An 18,314-nucleotide genomic window follows, 5' to 3' on the forward strand; every position below is an offset into this window, starting at 1 on the left:
TATAGGTGTAATAATAGAAATATATTATAACTACACATAACATAAATCTAGCAAAATGTCACATAAATAAATAAAAAAAAAAATAAAAAAAACCGAAGAACAAATTAAGACACATAGATTCTAAAAAGGGTCCACGCAATATGAAAACCTTATCAAAAACCAACCAATAGATAACACTTTCTATGTACATAACATATCCATTTTTTTTATTTAACATATGCTTTACATTTCTATGAACAAAAAATACATGGACCGAAACACAACACAAAGGGAGAAAATGTCATCATCCACTTGATTTGAGACCTGAAATTTCAAACCAAACAAAAATAATAATTATATTCGAGTAGAGTTGGAAAAATGAGCCAAGCATTAAGCACAGTTTCCAGCTTAATTACAAGATCATCAACAATTAAATTTTCTAAGCCTAACAAAATTCATACACAATGTCTTAATGTTCGTATGATTTCTGTATCTCCTCCTCAAAATGTCTCAGTTGATGCACCAATATCTCTTACTCCTACCCCGCGAAGGTATTTTTTATTTTTCTTATCATATTCGCTAATTTATTTTGAATAATTTATGTGTATATGCCTCAAAAAATAAATTAATGTGTATATAATACGGAGTGTAATGTTATACGGAGTAATGTCATATTATATTTTTAATGGTTTTTTGAGACCTTAATAGGGTTCATATTGAATTAAAGATGATGGTAAATTAAATTTAGTTTTTTTTTTGAAGGGGGAATTAAATTTGGCTTAATGAAGGTTTCCCAAAAAAAAAAAAAAAAAAAAAATAGCTTAATGAATGTAATTGAACTGCATAATAATGACTATGGCATGCATGAGCTAATGGAGGTTTAATAGACAGATTATCACACATTAATTAACGCTGAACAAAGCTTAACTTTGTCCTATACTCACGTATTGTAAATTTTTATATATGTATATTCATTTGTTCTTGAAATATAAAGTAGTTTACCCCCAAATAAAAATGTATTTTGTATATGTATATTCATTTGTTCTTGAAATATAAATCAATGAACTAACTTATCTTTTAACAATGTTTCAATTTCTCATAATTTATGATTTAAACATTATTTCATAGAAAATAAAAACTTTATCTAGGTAATATTGGAAAACAAAATCATAAAATGTTACATATTACTACATCAGGTCATCCGTATCAAAATACTTGTTATGCTTTGTCCTTTGCACGTTTGCACTATTTATACACTAACTTATTAAATGAATCACTAGATTAGTATGTTGAATTTGCTTTGATAATATTACTACTTATCAAACGGACCGTTGAACTAGTACTTTCGGGTATGCAGAGATGCTATTATATTGGGAGTTGCATTGGGGGTAGCTGTTGCAGCATTAGGGCTAAATATTAGTGACAAAGCATTGGCAGCAGCAAGAAGACCACCCCCAAAAACAGAAGATCAAGAGAAAAAGGACCCAAATGTAAGTGGAGTCCTAGCCAAAGTCCTAGCTAGTAAAAAGAGGAAGGAAGCCATGAAACAAGCCATGGCTCAGCAAAGAGAGAGGGGAAAGAAAATTGAGGAACCACCCTCTACTTCATCCCCTCCTTCCCAAGAGTCTCCACCTTCTTAATTTTTGTATCTAAAGTGATTATATATGTGTAAACATACATAATTAGTTATTTAACTGTATACTCTAATTTCAATAATCTTTCATTAATTCTTTTTACTAGTTTATATATGTGTTATTTTGTATGGAGATTTCTTAAATAAAGGTTGGAGTTTGTTGTATGGATTTACTATTTTAATTCGATCTAGGTGTGTTAGTTTGGTTAAATTAGTTGGAAACTAATAATTGATTGAAAATGATAGGTCACAATGATAAGATGGGAGAAAATTTAATGAAGGTTACGTTCATCGGCAACTATTGTCTTTGATTTTTGATCCAGTATTAGCACGTCAGATTCTTAAAAGTGATCGATGTTTGAATGGATGAAACAATAAATTCATTCTAAATGGAGGGATGTTATATGAAATACGGGTGCTAATTAATTATCAATGTTGGTCACACTATTCTTTAACGCCAGCTGTTAGTCGTTAGAATGCATTTTTCAAATTTTTTTTATTCCTAATCATACCCACTTCAGCACATTTTCTGTGTGGCCGGTCACATCGTGTGGCTGGCTGATACACGCTAAAACACTGACTAGTAACCTCGCTCTAATCGGCCGAGTAATCCCTGACCGATCGAATAACCCTTAGCTTGATCGACCGAGTAATCCCTGACCGATCAAGTAATCCTTGACCGAGTAACTCCTAATCGACCGAGTAACTCTTAATCGACCGAGTAAACCCTGATCGACCGAGTAAACCCTAACTGACCGAGTAGTACCCTTGACCAATTGAGGTGTGGCCAGCCACATATGAAACTTTGTGTACCCACTTATATATTTTACTCTTTTGCCTAAAACTCCAAGCACACCCCCAATAAGGCACTTGAAAAAACGGAGGGAATATTAACATAATGAATAAAGAATATGGTCAAAAATCAGTATAAATGAGAGGATTGATAAATTCAAGTAATTTTAATTAGGGCTCATTTTGTTCACCTTATTTTCACTTATTTCACGTCTAATAAAAGTTCAGATAAGTTCATTTTAGAAAAACTAAGTTCTGATAAGGGTTATCTAAGCTTAAATTACAACTAAAGTAATTTTAATTAATTCAAATAATTGAAAATATGGTGAATAGAACACACCCTTAAAATAGGCCTTGTTTGGTTGGATGTAGGAAGTAGAAATGCCAAAGAAACCTCAATTCCTATGAAATTGTAATTCCTAGTAATTTTCAAAAGTTGTTTAGTTGGATGTAGGAATTTCTATTTTCCATGGGAAGTTCAACTTACCTAGGGGGGATTAGGAAAATTAATTCCTCCATTTTATGAGAAATAGAACGTTCTAAGAAATCCCAATTCCTACATTATTATCAACCAAACAAGCATGCATAAATTCATTTCCTACAAAAACAAAATTCCCATGAATTTGGATGTCAACCAAAGCCTTAGTACAATACACGCAATAGAATTTTTGTGGTGAATCAAATATACCCAAAATCAAAAACTTGTTAAAAAATAAAAATTCAAAAACTCAAAAATTGTAAAATTCCAACACTACCCCTGTTTGGTTTATTCTCTGCAAAGCATCATTTCAGGTGGTGGCTTGAATTGGAGAAGATGGTAAGCGTTTCAGCAAACGATCTTCAGTTCTTCTCTGGTATTCAACACCTTGCTGAAACTCGTCGTTTCAAGGTCCTTACTTCATCATAATTACTTTTCTAATCTCTAATCTAGTTACTAATTTCACTGCTTTTTTTCACTGTCCATTTGCCCAGAATTTAATTAAGTTGTATGTTATACCCTTTAAATTTGAATATGTGAATTTAATAAATAAGATTGTCGAATTAATTTGGATTTCTGTTTTATGCAAGTTTGGTTCTTTTTATCATCCTCTTTTTATAATTATGTGGGTAATTTACATTTTATCTCTGATAATTAAATATAGATTATTGGGTTGATTTTGATAATATGCACATTTTCTTTTAAGGGTAATTCACATTTTGTTTCTACAATTTCAATATGGGAAATTTTGATTAATCTATATGGATTAATGGATACATTGAGAATTCTGCTGAAATGCAAGTGACTTTTGTGCATCAATATCTAGAAGTTTTGAGCATTATTAGTTTGTTTATTGATGAGATGATTAAATTTAAATCAAGAAGCTAAAAATGTAGTGTAAGAATTGCATACTTGGGCATCCATTGGTTTCTATGAACTAATAGCTTGGAACTTCTTTGTACATTCCATGTTGCACACCAGCCTACACAATCCTGTTATTTTTATACCCGATAATATGAAGTCGTCTCCAGTTGCAAGCCAATCATCAATGGAGAAGTTTTTGTTTGGTGAAGAAAACAACTTCTTTTCTCAAAGATAAATAATAGGTTTCCACTCCTGTTCGAAAATTGCTTCTGGGTCTTACACCACTCTTTTACAATGTCACAATATGTCAATCATTTGCAATAGAGGATATAGAATAGAACCAGTTTAGGCTTGTTAGAATCAAGGTACTAATGATTTCGATTATAGAACTGATTTGAAAGTGATGGAAATTGCTGAAACTGACCGATTCATGTAGCATAGCGTTTTCTTAACTTTTAAGTGTCTTTGAAGTCTAAGTGCATGGATAGCTGACAGATACTATCGATAGTTGAAAAAAAATTGATTTTGTTGATGTGCTTGCAGGCATGGTTTCTAGATCAATTTGGAGTTCTTCATGATGGAAAAAAGCCGTACCCAGGTGCTATATCAACATGTATGTTATGATTGGTTACTTTTGTAAGTATTTGGTAAGCAAGTTTTTTTTATCTGTGCACTCATTTTGTGAAGTTGGTATGGATTGAAGCTTAAAATAACTTGTTTGGAAACAGTGGAAAAGCTAGCCAAAACTGGGGCTAAGATGGTGGTTATAAGTAACTCGTCAAGACGAGCATCTGTGACAACTGAGAAATTGAGAAATTTGGGATTTGATCCTAACCTTTTTTTAGGTTCCATCACCAGTGGAGAATTGACGCATCAATACCTTGAAAGGTTGAGTATTACTTTATCTTACTCAACCTTTATCTTACTGCTCTAATCATACACCAGTAGAACAAATAAAAGATTGATGTCCCTTAATAATTTGCAAGTAGAAGATGATGGGCTCATTGACTTATGCCATTCATTACACTTTTTCATTACACTTTTTCATCCATTAGCATCAAAGAGTGTTTCTACGTTATGCACTGTACCTTGCAGTCTAGTCTGTAGAACTTCTTTGAAGCTATCATATAGATGTATCCTCAAAAACTACTTAACCAGCTTATTGTAACATGGAAACATGCACATGTAAGTTCATATAGTTACAAGATTTACTTATGGGTTTTTTGTACTTAAATTTGGAGTCATAAAATGTTATTATTGTACATGTGTAGTATGGAGACACGTGGATAATATAGTCTCTTGGGCATGGAAACTATCACTGTTGCTTGGTCAACTTAACCACAATCATCCTATGCAAAATAAATGAGAAGAGTTTTATGCTGTGACACCGATATTTTTTAAAATATATACCATCTAGACAAAAATTGTTTGTGCTCCTTTACGCCTGTTGTTGTGCAACTTGTGCTTCTTATGCAGGTGCGTGCTATGAATTGATATAGCTGGACAGGGTTTAATAGAAGAATTTAAAGTAAGAAGATGAATTAGATTGATATTCTGGAAATTAAACAAGAGACTGGCACACAAAAACTTTCCAGAGGCTTATTCTCTCCCAAAGTGTATAGGAAACAATCAATAATATTCATCCCACTTTCTCTCTCACTGATCTGTATATAGCATCTCTAAGTCTAACTGACTCCCTTCCTCTTCAAGCTTATTTTAACAACTAATCAAGCATTGCCTACACTGCACTTCCCCATTAGCCCTATTCATTGCAGTTTACTAGTTGCATGCGCTTCTTCCATTTCTTGGCAAAGGTGTTTTCTAATCATGTTTCCATTTCGGTGTTTTCTTTTTTAATGGTGATCAGGATTACATTGGTTTTGCTAATGGCTGCTTTATTGTTGTACTTTCAACCATTATGATCATCCTCTGAAGTGTAAACTCTTGTTTGATATATCCCTTCTTCGTCACTATGGACAGGCGAGATGATCCTTGGTTTGCAGCGCTTGGAAAGTCATGCATCCACTTGACCTGGGGTGACCGGGGTGCCATATCTCTTGATGTATGTTGCATATTTGATCTTCTATTCCTGTTTCCCCCACTCACCCTTAAAATTAAAAGACCAACTCTTAATTTCATACAATTAGAGAGAATTTGGAGTGGAGCATTTAGTCTTTTCTTTCTGTTCACCGAAATCTATTTTCCTTTTCCTATCTTCTTGCTGAGATGTTTCTTGTAGGATGAATTGATTTTATTTCCAAGTATAGCTGAGAAAGAATAGATTGTCAAATTCCTTATGTCAATTTTCTATCTTGGCATAACCTCAGCTTCCTACTTATTGAATGGATAGGTATTTATGCAGGATTGTAGATATCTTTTTTCTACTCAGCTAGGTAAAAAATCAAAGATGGTTACCTAAAATTCTGATCACTTTCCTGTCTGCTACTTTTTCAGGGTCTAGACCTGAAAGTTGTGGATAATGTTGAAGAGGCTGAATTCATTTTGGTCCACGGCACTGAAGCACTGGGGCTTTCTTCTGGATCTGCTGTTCCGAAGCAACTGGAAGAGCTTGAAAAAATATTGGAACAATGTGCTTTAAGAAAAATCCCTATGGTGGTGGCCAATCCAGACTATGTAACTGTTGAGGCCAGAGCACTTCGAGTTATGCCTGGTAGGTTATATTTCAAATGTAACAAATTTGCACTGTTAACTGCTTTATGCAACATGTCAACATCTAGCTAAAAAAACCTATGTTTTGAACTGAGTGTAATGTGTTGAACTGTTAGCATTCCCAATAAAATATCTGATTTGTTAGCTGTCTGCGTGCTCCTTTGCCTAAATTCTTATGTATTGTTTCGCTGTTATGAATTCATTCATAGGAACGCTTGCAGCAAAATATGAGCAACTTGGTGGAGAAGTCAAGTGGATGGGAAAGCCTGGAAAGGTAAAATCATGCCATTCTATCCTCATGGTCATCTTGGTAGATTGAATATCATCGTGTTTAAGAGATCAACTATAATGTGTCATTCATCTACAAGTACTAGTATCCTCTGAAATGAGGTAATCATTAATGTCATCATCCATCCAGTTGATGTCTTGAGATGTTTGCACTGAATTCTGATGTAATTGTCCTGTTATCCTGTATATGGGGATTGGTGTTTGTTCTTGTGTCCCACCTAATTAAATTTCACACCTTAAAAATTGGGTAGTTTAAATTGACGGTGAATGTTGATGAAGTGGTGGGTTCAGGGACAGAAGAACATATATATGAGACACAATATGGGACAAAACATCCCTATTGATGATACAAAGTACAAACCTTGTCAATTACAATGCTTATATATTCCTACGGACAAATAAAATTGAGATGTTTGTCACAGTTGATCACCCTTGTTCACTGCCTTTAAAACTAAAATCTGAGGTTGAACATACTTGGACAGATTATCTACGAATCAGCCATGGCCATGGCAGGTGTGGATGCACCAGAATGCATTGCTGTAGGAGACTCACTGCACCATGACATAATGGGTGCAAATGTCGCTGAAATGCAGTCTGTATTCATCACAGGAGGCATCCATGCAGATGAGCTTGGACTTCACCAATTTGGTGAAGTAGCTGAAGCTTCAAAAGTGCAAGAGCTGGCATCCAAATGTGGCTCTTATCCCACCTATGTTGTACCTGCTTTCTCCTGGTGAGAGTATAACTTGGAAAAGTACATTTCTCTCTTAGTGAATTAATCGGTCCAAGAAGTTATACTTGATCATGAAAAATACCACCTGAACCTATACAATGTATCTCTTGGCTTGTTTGAAAAGGCAATGTCAATTGTACTTTTGAAGTTAGCCTTAATCTTCTTTTGTTATTTTTAATGGTGGGTTTTGCCGTTTTGGGGAAAATGTATGATGTTTTTTACATATTGCTTTTGTAACAATAACATTTACACAAAGTAATTTAAAATTTTCTCTTTTTTCGTCTTAATATGGCTCTTATCCAGTTATTCCAACTTATACACCTTATTCAGTTGTCCAGATTTTTGTAACTTAAATAAAGTTAGAATTTTGGCTCTCAGCCTCTCATAGATGCAACATAAAGAAGCAGAGGCAAGAAACCTGGTGATGTATTGCTCCATTCTATATCAAAGCTGCACATTAAACTTGGGAGTTGAGAGGGGGTGGATAGATGACAAAGTAGAAAGCAATAAGCTTAATTTTATTCTTAGAAATGAAATTCAAAATTCTGACAATCCTCTGCATAAAACCACCTTAAGTGCAATCTCGAGTTACATACTACAGTCTACAAAAATAGAAGTTACGGACTGCAGGAGGGGCGATTACAGTTTACACTGAGGGGCAAACAGATGAATGAGTGAATGACCTATGCCGTCCCCAAGGAGTCCAGGACCTTTCTAGGAGGTTTCTTCTCTGTAACAAAGACCAAATGCTCGATATTCACAGTAAAAATCACTGGGTGACAACATTCCATGGCAACGTAGACAAAAAGCAGGCTCACATCCCATATTTATACAGAAACTAAGTGAGATCAAGATCTTAAACTCTTCGAGCAGTACCAGCAGGGACAGCATCTGAGGCAGGAACGTGAGAATTCTCCACCGAGACTTTTCGATTAGGTTTATTCTTGTATGCTAGCATCTTATTTAGTGCACTAACATAAGCTCGGACACTTGAGACAACAATATCCATTTCAGATCCACTCCCACTGCAGTCAAGAGTACAAGTTCAATAATGAGGATCAAAAAAAAAAAAAAAAAAAAAAGTGCATTAGAAGTCACCAAAAAGAATGAACAAATAACAACTTCATACCTGAATGTTCGGCGAATTTGCTCCCCAGTAGTAGCTTGTGTAGTTGTGAAGCCATTATCCCCACGTATTAATACTCTGGTGGTAGCTATTGCATCTATACCTTCTGTCACACCTGTCAGTGAGTACTCGAGTAGAGTCACAGGTACCTGTTTATAAAGAGAGCTCTATTGTTAAACTGCAAGCCACCCCTAAGGAAACCTTCTAGTTTAAACATTTTGTTAATTAACCATCTTTTTGAGGGAAAAAAAAAAGAGATAAAATGCGCTTCCAGCTTTCTCTAAGATTGAAGATAATATTGATAAACCAGGTATTTATATGCCTTTTCTTTCTTAAAAATTATTGAACAATCAACATGTTCAGTTGACAAATTAGCTAGCTTTGATACCATAATCAAAGGTAACAGGAGACTTCAAATAAATATTATGAATCCCCGGTGAGCTAGCTAAAATTCTACTGCAGTAGATTAGCGTATGATATTCTCCACCACAAACCTTGACTATTGAATCAACAGCCTTATATGCAGAATCAACTGGTCCAGTTCCAACTGAACAAGCAACATGTTCCGTCCCATCAGCATCAATGAGCTTAACAGTTGCTGTAGAAAGTCCAAGAGTTCCACATGTAACCTGCCCAAAACCCAAGGAAAATCCAAATTAAGGAGCTCTTCAAGAATCATAGAATCAAAAAGGAAATTAAACAAAACAAAGAGCCATATATATTTACTCGACAAATTACCTGGAGATCCCCAAGTGACCAAACTGATTCCGGCTGGAAAAGTTCATCGATTACCAAGGCTTCAATGTCCTCATCCAAGACATGCTGGTGAATTGAAGTGTAAAAAAGACAGTGTCATCTATGGAATAATTTTCAGGAAACCAATGAAAATTTTGCAACCTAAGCTTCTAAGAAATTTCCATAAATTGTCCGCCAACAGCTTGCAGCAACGTGTCAAAGACCTAGGAACAGGTAGCGTCATAAAATTTATGAGAAAGAAACATCCCTATTTACCTTTTTCTTCTCAGCAACTGATTTAAAGCGCCAAAAGACGTCATCAAGTTCCTTGCCTTCAAAAGAGTACCCCATCTGGAAGAAATAGGAAACCCGTCAGACACTTAAAGGCATAAGTAAATTGAAGTTCAGTTGACAAAGTGGCTAAATAACCACTTACCTGCTCAAGTCTTTTTTGCAATGCATGACGTCCACTGTCACAATCATATAAATCAATCAATAATCTCTTATTACTGTAAAAATAGTAATGGAAAATGGGGGAAAAAATGCACAAGAAATCAAGTTAAGCATAAAGCATACAACTCCACACGCCTTTGTTCCTTCATTAAGATTCATAACAAGAAGAAAAACATAGCAACAGCTTACAATCGAACAAATCAGATAATTCTATGCTCCTTAAATAGCCTTAACTCCACCAGTCTCTAAGTAATCTTTGAGATGTATCTTTATAAAAGAGTATCAATTGCATCACAGACTCAAGGAGTTGTTGCCCTTAGGGCCAACATAAGCATTGATAAACTTCCTATTATTCATTTTGTTTACTTAAACAGGCCTATGACTAGAGAAAACAGATTAATACAATACACAGGTAAGAGGATATTATGCACTCTAAAGATGAATACGACACTCAGATAAGATGAATAATTGTCGGAATGTGATACTACTAGTAAATGAATTTGACCATCAAGAGAAAATAGCCACACATAATACTACATACCTAAGCTTTCCAAGAACAAGACCAGATTCATCAGCTCGCTGAAGCCCTATATCTTCTGGAGACATGATTTCATAAGTGCCTTTGTGTTTTAGCATTCCGTGCTACAATATCATAAACAAACCTCAATTAATATACAGTATAAACTAATTCACCATGAATCCAACTGAACAAAGATAAAATCAAAAGGAGATGGATATTCGATGCTAAGATATTATGGCTACTCTTTAAATGGTGAAGGAGGGTTAAGAAAAGAACATCTCAAGTACTCAACTAGTGAGGGTTCAATTAAAAGAGCTAAAGTATCGAGAAGGTAAAGAAGATAAAGATGAATGGGGCAAGTGTTGTATGCAAAAGAGCTGCTGAAATAATTACAGGATTTTGATCAAGGGCACATCACAGCAATATTTGGAAATGAGCTCAGCTAAAATAGAAGGTGAATTATTCAACTATTAGCTTCAGTATATTAATCAGTGGCATATTACTGCTGAATATGCTTCAGCATTTGGATTAGTGGCAAATTACTGTTGAGTTATTTTTAGTATTTCAATTAACAGCACATTACTGCATATAGAGGAGTATGTACATGAGTAGTTTTATAAATTCCATAGCTTACCCATAGCTTTCACGAGTAGTTTTATAAATTCCATAGCTTACCCATAGCTTTCACAGCCTTAACAGGAACCAAAAATTATTGTAGAAGATGTAGACAAAAAACAACCTATGTTAAGCTAAACAATGGATATACAAGAAATTTATAACAGGAGAATTGGGCTTCAGTAGACAACATTATTTATAATTAAAGTGCAGCTTCCAAAAGAATGTTATGAGTTGCTAGCCATATGAACCGTAACGAACCTGATGAATTCCACTTTCATGCTTAAAAGCATTAGCTCCAACTATAGCCTTGTGAGGCTGTACAAGCAGTCCTGAATACTCCGCCACCTAAAAAAAAAATAAAAAATGGGAGAACTAAAACTATATGCAAGCTGCATTCAATAGTGAAGATAAGTTATTATAGAGTTTAGTTGAGAAAGTACCATCTTGCTGGCCTTCACAATGTGTTCTGTCTGAATCCCAGTGTAAAGACCACCCAATGATTCCCCGCGACATTTAATGGTCATGACAACCTACTTTTGAAAATGATGAATGACAACAAATGAACATAATTAAATTAAATTAAATGCATGACATAAACCTTAATCCAAGTCACAGTCATCTAAATCAAGAAGAAGAAAGTTTAATTATCATTCAATAAAGGCACACCTCTTCCAATGAAGCATTTCCGGCTCTTTCACCAATTCCGTTAATTGTTACCTCCAATTGCCTTGCACCTGCACACGCTCCCTGAATTTCAATACAATGTGAGGTCTCTTTTTTTTTACTAAGTTCATGCAATTACATAAGTAAAAGTTAATGACATACAGCTACTGTATTAGCACTAGAAAGCCCAAGATCATTCTGACAATGAGTAGAGATGATCACATTCTTGACTCCAGGTGTATTAGCCTTTATATCAGCAATCAATTGCCCAAACTCACTTGGGACTGTATAACCCACGGTATCAGGAATGTTTAGAGTGGTCGCTCCAGCCTTAATAACTTCTCCTAAAATCTGATAAAGAAACTCTCTATCTGATCTGTGAAGAAACAAAGCCAAAGAATATATCAATTACAAAACAGTATACAACCAAATTTATGTGAGACAAAAGCCCTTATTATTCTTCTACATACTTCGTAGAAGAAATGAAAAAAGTGCAACATCTGACTAGCACATTAGGTCATTTGGGTTTTGATCAACGTCTATACTGACTTAAGGTGCTTGACAACTTGATCAATGCCTCTGACCTCTCAATTTTGTCTTTGGTTCCATGTCCTTAAGACCTTAACAAACATAACTTGGGCTAATCTTGTATAATCATAATGCCTATCAGTAACAAAAATTGTAGCGCTACTATGTGACTCGTTCAATATAGTGATTCAATGACAGTCTGCAAGGGTTTTATTGACTAATAGTTTAATAACTCAATCTAAAAAAAAACATTACAGAATTTTCAAAGATATTCCCAGCAAAACAAAGTTGTGCATTGGCAGCTTTCCTAAAACTAACATAATCTGGTTCTGCTTAAGTTTGCTTGTGCTAATCCCCTAAAATAATCACAACTATGACAAATAATCACAACTGTGACACTACGGCGAACCTTAACTATCACATTAATTCAATCACAATCTGCAAAGGTTAATATACCAACAAGTAACAACTCAACCTCTAAAACCATTTCTAATACAAAATCCCAACAAACATACTAATGCATTCACAACTTTCATAAAATATTCTAAAATCATAAAGCTTCTATATTAATTTATAGCTAATTCAACAAATGACACATTTCAATTAACACTCAACAAAAAGGTATATATATCCTCAATACCTGCCAGCATCCTCAGGGCTAAATTCAACATCCTCACACCCTAAACTCCTAGCATAACTAACCATATTCCTAGCAATTTCAACCACTTCTTGTCTAGTCTTGTTCAATTTATGCTCCATATGTATCTCACTCGTTGCAATGAATGTATGAATCCTCGGCCGCTTTGCATACTTCACAGCAGCCCAAGCAGCATCAATGTCAGCCTTATTACACCGCGAAAGCCCGCAAATGACAGGAACATACCCCTGTTCATCAACAGCATTGCCCACTTCAAGGGCAATTGTTTTCACGGCCTCCAAGTCCGCATTGGAGGCCGCTGGAAACCCCGCCTCGATGATATCAACACCGAGGCGGGCGAGCTGGCGAGCAATCTCCAATTTTTGTTTTGGAGTCATTGACGCTCCCGGAGATTGCTCGCCATCTCGAAGAGTAGTATCAAAGATTCTGACGTAATTCGGGTCAGAGATTTTTCCCGGGATGTAATCGGGTCGGGTACGAGGTGGGGTTGCGGAGCATCGAGTTATGGAGGCGAAACGAGTGGTGGGTTTGTTGGTGGGTTTGGAGGAAAGTGAGAAGAGAGAGAAAGATGGTTTTGGGGAGGAGAGAGAAAGGAGGGTTGTAAATGGGGTTTTGGGGGAAAGGGGTTTTGAGATTGTGGTGGAAGAGAGAGAAAGATTTGAGGTTGTTAGAGTCGCCATTGATGAAGGTGATTGAAGGTTTTTGCAGAGGTTTTAATGGAAGAAGATGAGCAAGGCGGCTGAAATATGAACAATGAAGAAATGGTGTTTGATTTTACTGGATATGTGAATAAACCTGTTAGGTCTTACGTGGCTTGTTGACTAGTCAAGGTTGAATAGATTTGGGGTTTAAATTTTGAGCTCAACTAGCCTTCTGGCCCGTGCAATGCACGGGTTATTAATATAAAATTGTATTAAGAGATCAGCGAGGAAATATCGGTAAGTCATTATAGGATATAATATGCATGTAATCGGAAACATGATTAAATAAATTAAAATTTTGGAACTTTAATAGAAAAAGAGGCTTAAATAGAAGGTGGAAGGGCTAAAATTAAAGAGAGAATAGGAAAAGGTTGTATTAAAGGGGAGAGGTGAAGATGAAGAGATGAAATGTGTAGGAAAGATGAAGTGTAAGTTTACTGAAAGAATTTAAAAAAATGGTGTAATAAAAAATTAATAGTGTAAGATGACATGTGGCACTATGGTTAGAGAAGTGTCATAGAATAGATGGAGACATGTGTCATTCTTAGTTTCTTGGTTATAATTTTTAAATACTAAAGTATAGATATAGAAGTATAGATGAGGGAAGTGTGAATTCACCAATGCTTTCATGGATTATAAAATTTATGGTATTGAGCCGCAAAATGTCATTTTTATTTCTCGTGAAAACTCTCTGTATAGATAAGTAGGTTATTTTTTAAGGCATTATCTTTAAGTATAACGAAAAATGTATTCAGAAATGACTAGATTATTTTGACATAATTGTATATTTATCTCATTCAACAAAATAAAGAAGGTAAGAAAAATGGGTAATGTTAGAATATGCCTTGAATCAGTTAGTCCCTTCGATACTATGAATGAAACTCCTTTGGGGTTTAACTTGACCACTATTCTGTAATTTGTACTTTTTTCAAGATGTATAAAACTCTTCGCTAATATGTTGTGAGCATAGATAACTCATTATTAGTGAACCACGTAACTTAAGTATTTTTGTTTATTGATTTCTTTAATCTTGCATTTGTTATGAAAGGTGAGATGTTTAATATTTTGCATATCCGCTAAACTAATTATTTTGCACTATGTGATAATATAATCAATTACTACTATACCAAACCCAATCACCTACATATATAGGCTACATTAATTCTTAATATAAGTGTGTAGGCTTTGCATTATCCGCCATATTTTATACATAGTACCATTTGATAAACCTCCCCACTTGACTCATAAGTCACAATAGTAAATCAATAAATTAAAAGGGTTCTTTGATAGTGATGTGTTGCCAACTTTTACATTATATTTTTATAGACTAAGCATCTTTGTCAAAACACCACATGCCTAATTGATTATTCATAAATTATCAATTAGTGTTGCAATTGAATACCGATGAGTGTAATTGAATACTTGGCATAAAATTGTGTATGTTATTTACCCGATTTTCACTCATCTGAAAATATTCAACCTTATTATGTAGTATAAGATTTAGAACTTAGGTAATCTTTATCATATGGATTAAAATAGTCATTTGACTCATTTCTAACAAAAATAAGAATAACAACAACAATCAAAACCAATAATAAGATAATGTAATACCAAAAAAATAAAAAATTTAAAAATTACCTGCCAGCATCTTCAGGGCTAAACTCAACATCATCACACCCCAAACTCCTAGCATAACTAACCATACTCCTTGCAATTTCAACCACTTCTTCCTTACTCTTATTCAACTTATGCTCCATATGTATCTCACTCGTTGCAATAAAAGTATGTATCCTCGGCCGCTTCGCATACTTCACCGCCTCCCACGCCGCCTCGATATCCGCCTTATTACACCTCGAAAGCCCACATATCACCGGCACATAACCCTCCTCATCAGCGGCATTACCCACTTCCATAGCAATCGATTTTACGGCCTCTAGGTCCGCTTTCGAGGAGGCGGGAAACCCCGCCTCGATGATGTCCACCCCGAGTGAGGCGAGCTGCCTCGCTATCTCGAGCTTTTGTACCGGCGTCATGGCGGCCCCCGGCGACTGCTCGCCGTCCCGGAGGGTGGTGTCGAATATTCGGACGTAGTTCGGGTTGCCGATTTTGTACGGGATGTACTCCGGTCTCCGGCGAGGTTCCCGCGCCGGCGACGGTGTGACGGCGCATTTTACGGCGGCGGTGGTGGTTAAAGAGATTAAAGAAAAGGTGGGTTTCGAAGACGAAAGAGAAAGGAGTGCGGTGGTTTTGGGGATAAGGGGTGATTTGTAAAGGAATTTGGTTTCAAGGGTTGAAAATTTTTGAGGTGTGTAAGTAGCCATTGATGAAATTTCAAGCTTTTTTTTTTTTTTTTTTTTTTGGTATTTTTTGTACTTTTATTTTTCAAAATTAGCAAATAATTTGTAGGTGAATTTATAAGTAAAATGATGATGAATGGCTAAATATTAGATAGTTGTCAAGTATATTTGCGGTCTTTTTTTTTATGTAAGAAAAATTTGATGATAAATGATAATAGAGAGATTTAAAGATATTGATATATGATATGATGTAATTTGTATGACGTGTAAATGAGTGGAAGGGAGATGGATTGACAATGTGGTTAATTTATCAATATTAACTTGTTAAGCATATGTTCTCAAATAACTTGTTAAGCATATCCTTTATGATGCTAAAGTTAGTTTATGGGAGAATTGTCCACCTTTCCATATACGACAATAAGATGGGGTTAGAGTAATTCATATTAACTAGCTTTTGGACCCATTCTACGCACGGGTTATGCTTAAGTTATAAATTTATTTGAAACTTTACAAATTATCTTGTCACCAAAAAAAAAAAAAAAAACCCTTTACAAATTATTTGAATGAATTATTTTATCATTTTTTGACATATTATAATATTTTATGAATTAGTGGTAATAGACTAATAGTTGTAGAAAAAATGGCTTAGAATAGTAAAATCATATCTCTATCGCATGATATATTAATCAACAATTTGTATAAAAAACTACTTTGTAAATACCAAACACTTATTATAATTTTACAATTTTTACATCAAATGTGAAGGCATGATATTCTTTTTTAGTCTTTACCAATATATGTCTCTTATATTGCACTTAATATCTTCAAAATTAAAGCCCCATGACACGCAAACAATGTCATCCCATGGAATTTCCATAGTATTCTTGCCACCTCAATATTTCCCTTTTCAATCATCATCCTCATTGTTGTAGAAATTTCACATAGAATTTTGAGAAATGTTTCTCTAATTTTTTAGTTTTTGCAACTTAATGAGTGTGAAAAAATCTTTATTGAAAATTTGTATATATATAAGAAGAGGGGGAAGATAAGGGGTCAAATTAAAGAAATGAATTATGAATGTGAATAAATTGAATTGATAGATGGAATAATGAGAAGAGGAGAAGGTTTAGGAAATTTAGTTATTGAATTAAAATAAAAATTACAAAATATAAAAGTTATTGAGAAATAAAGGGGGAGATGAAGAGAGAATTTCTTTGAAAACATAAGGAGGGAGAATGAATAAAGAAAGGTGAGAAAGAATGATGACATGTGTCAATTTTGGTTTGTGTTTTTAAATACTAAGTATAGATGTACTATTATAATTTTTCTCTTAAGAAAAAATTACCCCAAATGTATTACCGAGCCTACGTGAACTATATTTTTGTAAATAAGTTTTATTCCAACGCAAAACCGTAAATAAGTTTTTTAAAAGCTATATTTATGTAAATCATCCTATAAATTTTACCAAACTATATTATTGATGAGATGCTAAAGGAATTAGAAATAGTGTTATACAAGGTTAGGTCTTGTGTATGTCATGCACAGTATATTTTAATTGTCATTAATTAGTATTATGCTATTTAAAAAAAAAAAAAAATTCTAAAACTGTTGTGAATAAATTTTTACCAAAATATAGTTATTTTCTTCTTATTTCATATCTTTACAAAAATTTAAATATTGAATATCACGTAAAAGAGTTGTTTAGTACTTTAGTCAAATACTCAAATGAGTATTTTAGAACTATGTCTAATTAGGGGCAGATTTTCTAAGGGGATGGCCTGATTTGAGCCAATTATTATTAAGAAGAAAATAGAAAGAAAAAAAACCCCCAATTTGTAGCCCATTGGATTTAAAATTCGGAAACACCTTACGCAATAAGTCTATTGTGCACCCTGCTCCATCTAGATTTTTTTACTAAATATTCAAAAGTATAGGCGTGGTGCAGTGTTCGGATTTTTTTTACTAAATGTTTAAATTTTGCGAGTGTTCAGATTTTTTACTAAATGTTCAAAAGCATAGGAGTGGTATTCAGAAAATTGAACATACAAATTAATGAGAACAATCAAATTAAGCGATCAAATTAATGAGAACAATCAAAACAATATGGTAATCGATCATAATAGATTACGAATTAAATTGATCGAATTAACTTCAACAAATTCAATTGATATTAGAACAATGATTTTATCCATAAATTCATCTCAAAATCAAAAAATACATACAAATTAATGAGAACAACAAATTAATCAATCAAATTAAAGAGAACAATAAAATAATCAGGTAATCGATCACGAATTGAAATCGATCATAATCGATTACGAATTGAAATCGATCAAATTAGCTTCTACAAATTCAATTGATAATAAAATAATGATTTTATCCATAAATTCATCTCAAAATCAAAGGATAAATTAATATTGATCACAATTAATTCATAATAACAAACCTGGATTGATATCTTCGGGAATTTAAACTAGTTCCATCACGTTAAATGCAGAAGATTAATGGAAAAAATGAATGGGAAAAAAAAAATCAAAGAACAGAGGAGAGAGAAATAAGAATTTGAAAAAAAAAAAAG

General features: G+C 34.1%; 2 protein-coding genes and 1 long non-coding RNA gene across 5 annotated transcripts; 2 read left to right on the forward strand and 1 right to left on the reverse strand.

The window, feature by feature from the left end:
* Nucleotides 1-233: 233 nt before the first annotated feature.
* LOC145581888 (uncharacterized) lies at nt 234-1,777 on the forward strand. Its single transcript, XR_014099702.1, has 2 exons — nt 234-530; nt 1,337-1,777. It is a non-coding gene; the product is annotated as an uncharacterized LOC145581888 (long non-coding RNA).
* Nucleotides 1,778-3,140: 1,363 nt separating this feature from the next.
* On the forward strand, nt 3,141-7,724 carry LOC145582937 (uncharacterized). Of its 2 annotated transcripts, XM_081640003.1 has the most exons (7): nt 3,141-3,293; nt 4,290-4,359; nt 4,475-4,634; nt 5,727-5,808; nt 6,201-6,417; nt 6,626-6,690; nt 7,187-7,724. In XM_081640003.1, exons 1-7 carry the CDS (start codon nt 3,219-3,221, stop codon nt 7,439-7,441), a joined length of 924 nt encoding a protein of 307 aa, XP_081496129.1. In that variant the 5' UTR covers nt 3,141-3,218; the 3' UTR covers nt 7,442-7,724. The 2 variants fall into 2 exon arrangements, with proteins under 2 accessions (XP_081496129.1, XP_081496128.1); XM_081640002.1 differs by lacking the exon at nt 3,141-3,293 and having other exon boundaries at nt 4,290-4,393.
* A 210-nt stretch (nt 7,725-7,934) lies between these two features.
* Nucleotides 7,935-15,938, reverse strand: LOC145582936 (2-isopropylmalate synthase A-like). Of its 2 annotated transcripts, none has more exons than XM_081640000.1 (12): nt 15,078-15,938; nt 11,715-11,928; nt 11,556-11,636; nt 11,330-11,419; nt 11,148-11,234; nt 10,293-10,393; nt 9,735-9,768; nt 9,575-9,649; nt 9,302-9,385; nt 9,058-9,192; nt 8,567-8,712; nt 7,935-8,462 (listed from the first exon to the last, which is right to left on the reverse strand). In XM_081640000.1, exons 1-12 carry the CDS (start codon nt 15,758-15,760, stop codon nt 8,294-8,296), a joined length of 1,899 nt encoding a protein of 632 aa, XP_081496126.1. In that variant the 5' UTR covers nt 15,761-15,938; the 3' UTR covers nt 7,935-8,293. The 2 variants fall into 2 exon arrangements, with proteins under 2 accessions (XP_081496126.1, XP_081496125.1); XM_081639999.1 differs by lacking the exon at nt 15,078-15,938 and adding an exon at nt 12,721-13,507.
* Between the last annotated feature and the right edge of the window lie 2,376 nt (nt 15,939-18,314).

Source organism: Chenopodium album, chromosome 15 (genome assembly GCF_948465745.1).
Source record: "Chenopodium album chromosome 15, dcCheAlbu1.1, whole genome shotgun sequence".
Classification (NCBI taxonomy): Eukaryota; Viridiplantae; Streptophyta; class Magnoliopsida; order Caryophyllales; family Amaranthaceae; genus Chenopodium; species Chenopodium album.

Bases quoted from the DNA above. Each gene is read 5' to 3' on its own strand.
- LOC145582937 (XM_081640003.1), top strand. From the start codon at position 3,219: ATGGTAAGCGTTTCAGCAAACGATCTTCAGTTCTTCTCTGGTATTCAA. The intron at 4,360-4,474 runs GTATGTTATGAT...GTTTGGAAACAG, and splicing joins CCCAGGTGCTATATCAACAT to TGGAAAAGCTAGCCAAAACT. The intron at 5,809-6,200 runs GTATGTTGCATA...CTACTTTTTCAG, and splicing joins GGGGTGCCATATCTCTTGAT to GGTCTAGACCTGAAAGTTGT.
- LOC145582936 (XM_081639999.1), bottom strand. From the start codon at position 13,418: ATGGCGACTCTAACAACCTCAAATCTTTCTCTCTCTTCCACCACAATC. The intron at 11,637-11,714 runs GTATGTCATTAA...ATTGAAATTCAG, and splicing joins CTAGTGCTAATACAGTAGCT to GGAGCGTGTGCAGGTGCAAG. The intron at 11,235-11,329 runs GTACTTTCTCAA...TTTTTTTTTTAG, and splicing joins TTGTGAAGGCCAGCAAGATG to GTGGCGGAGTATTCAGGACT.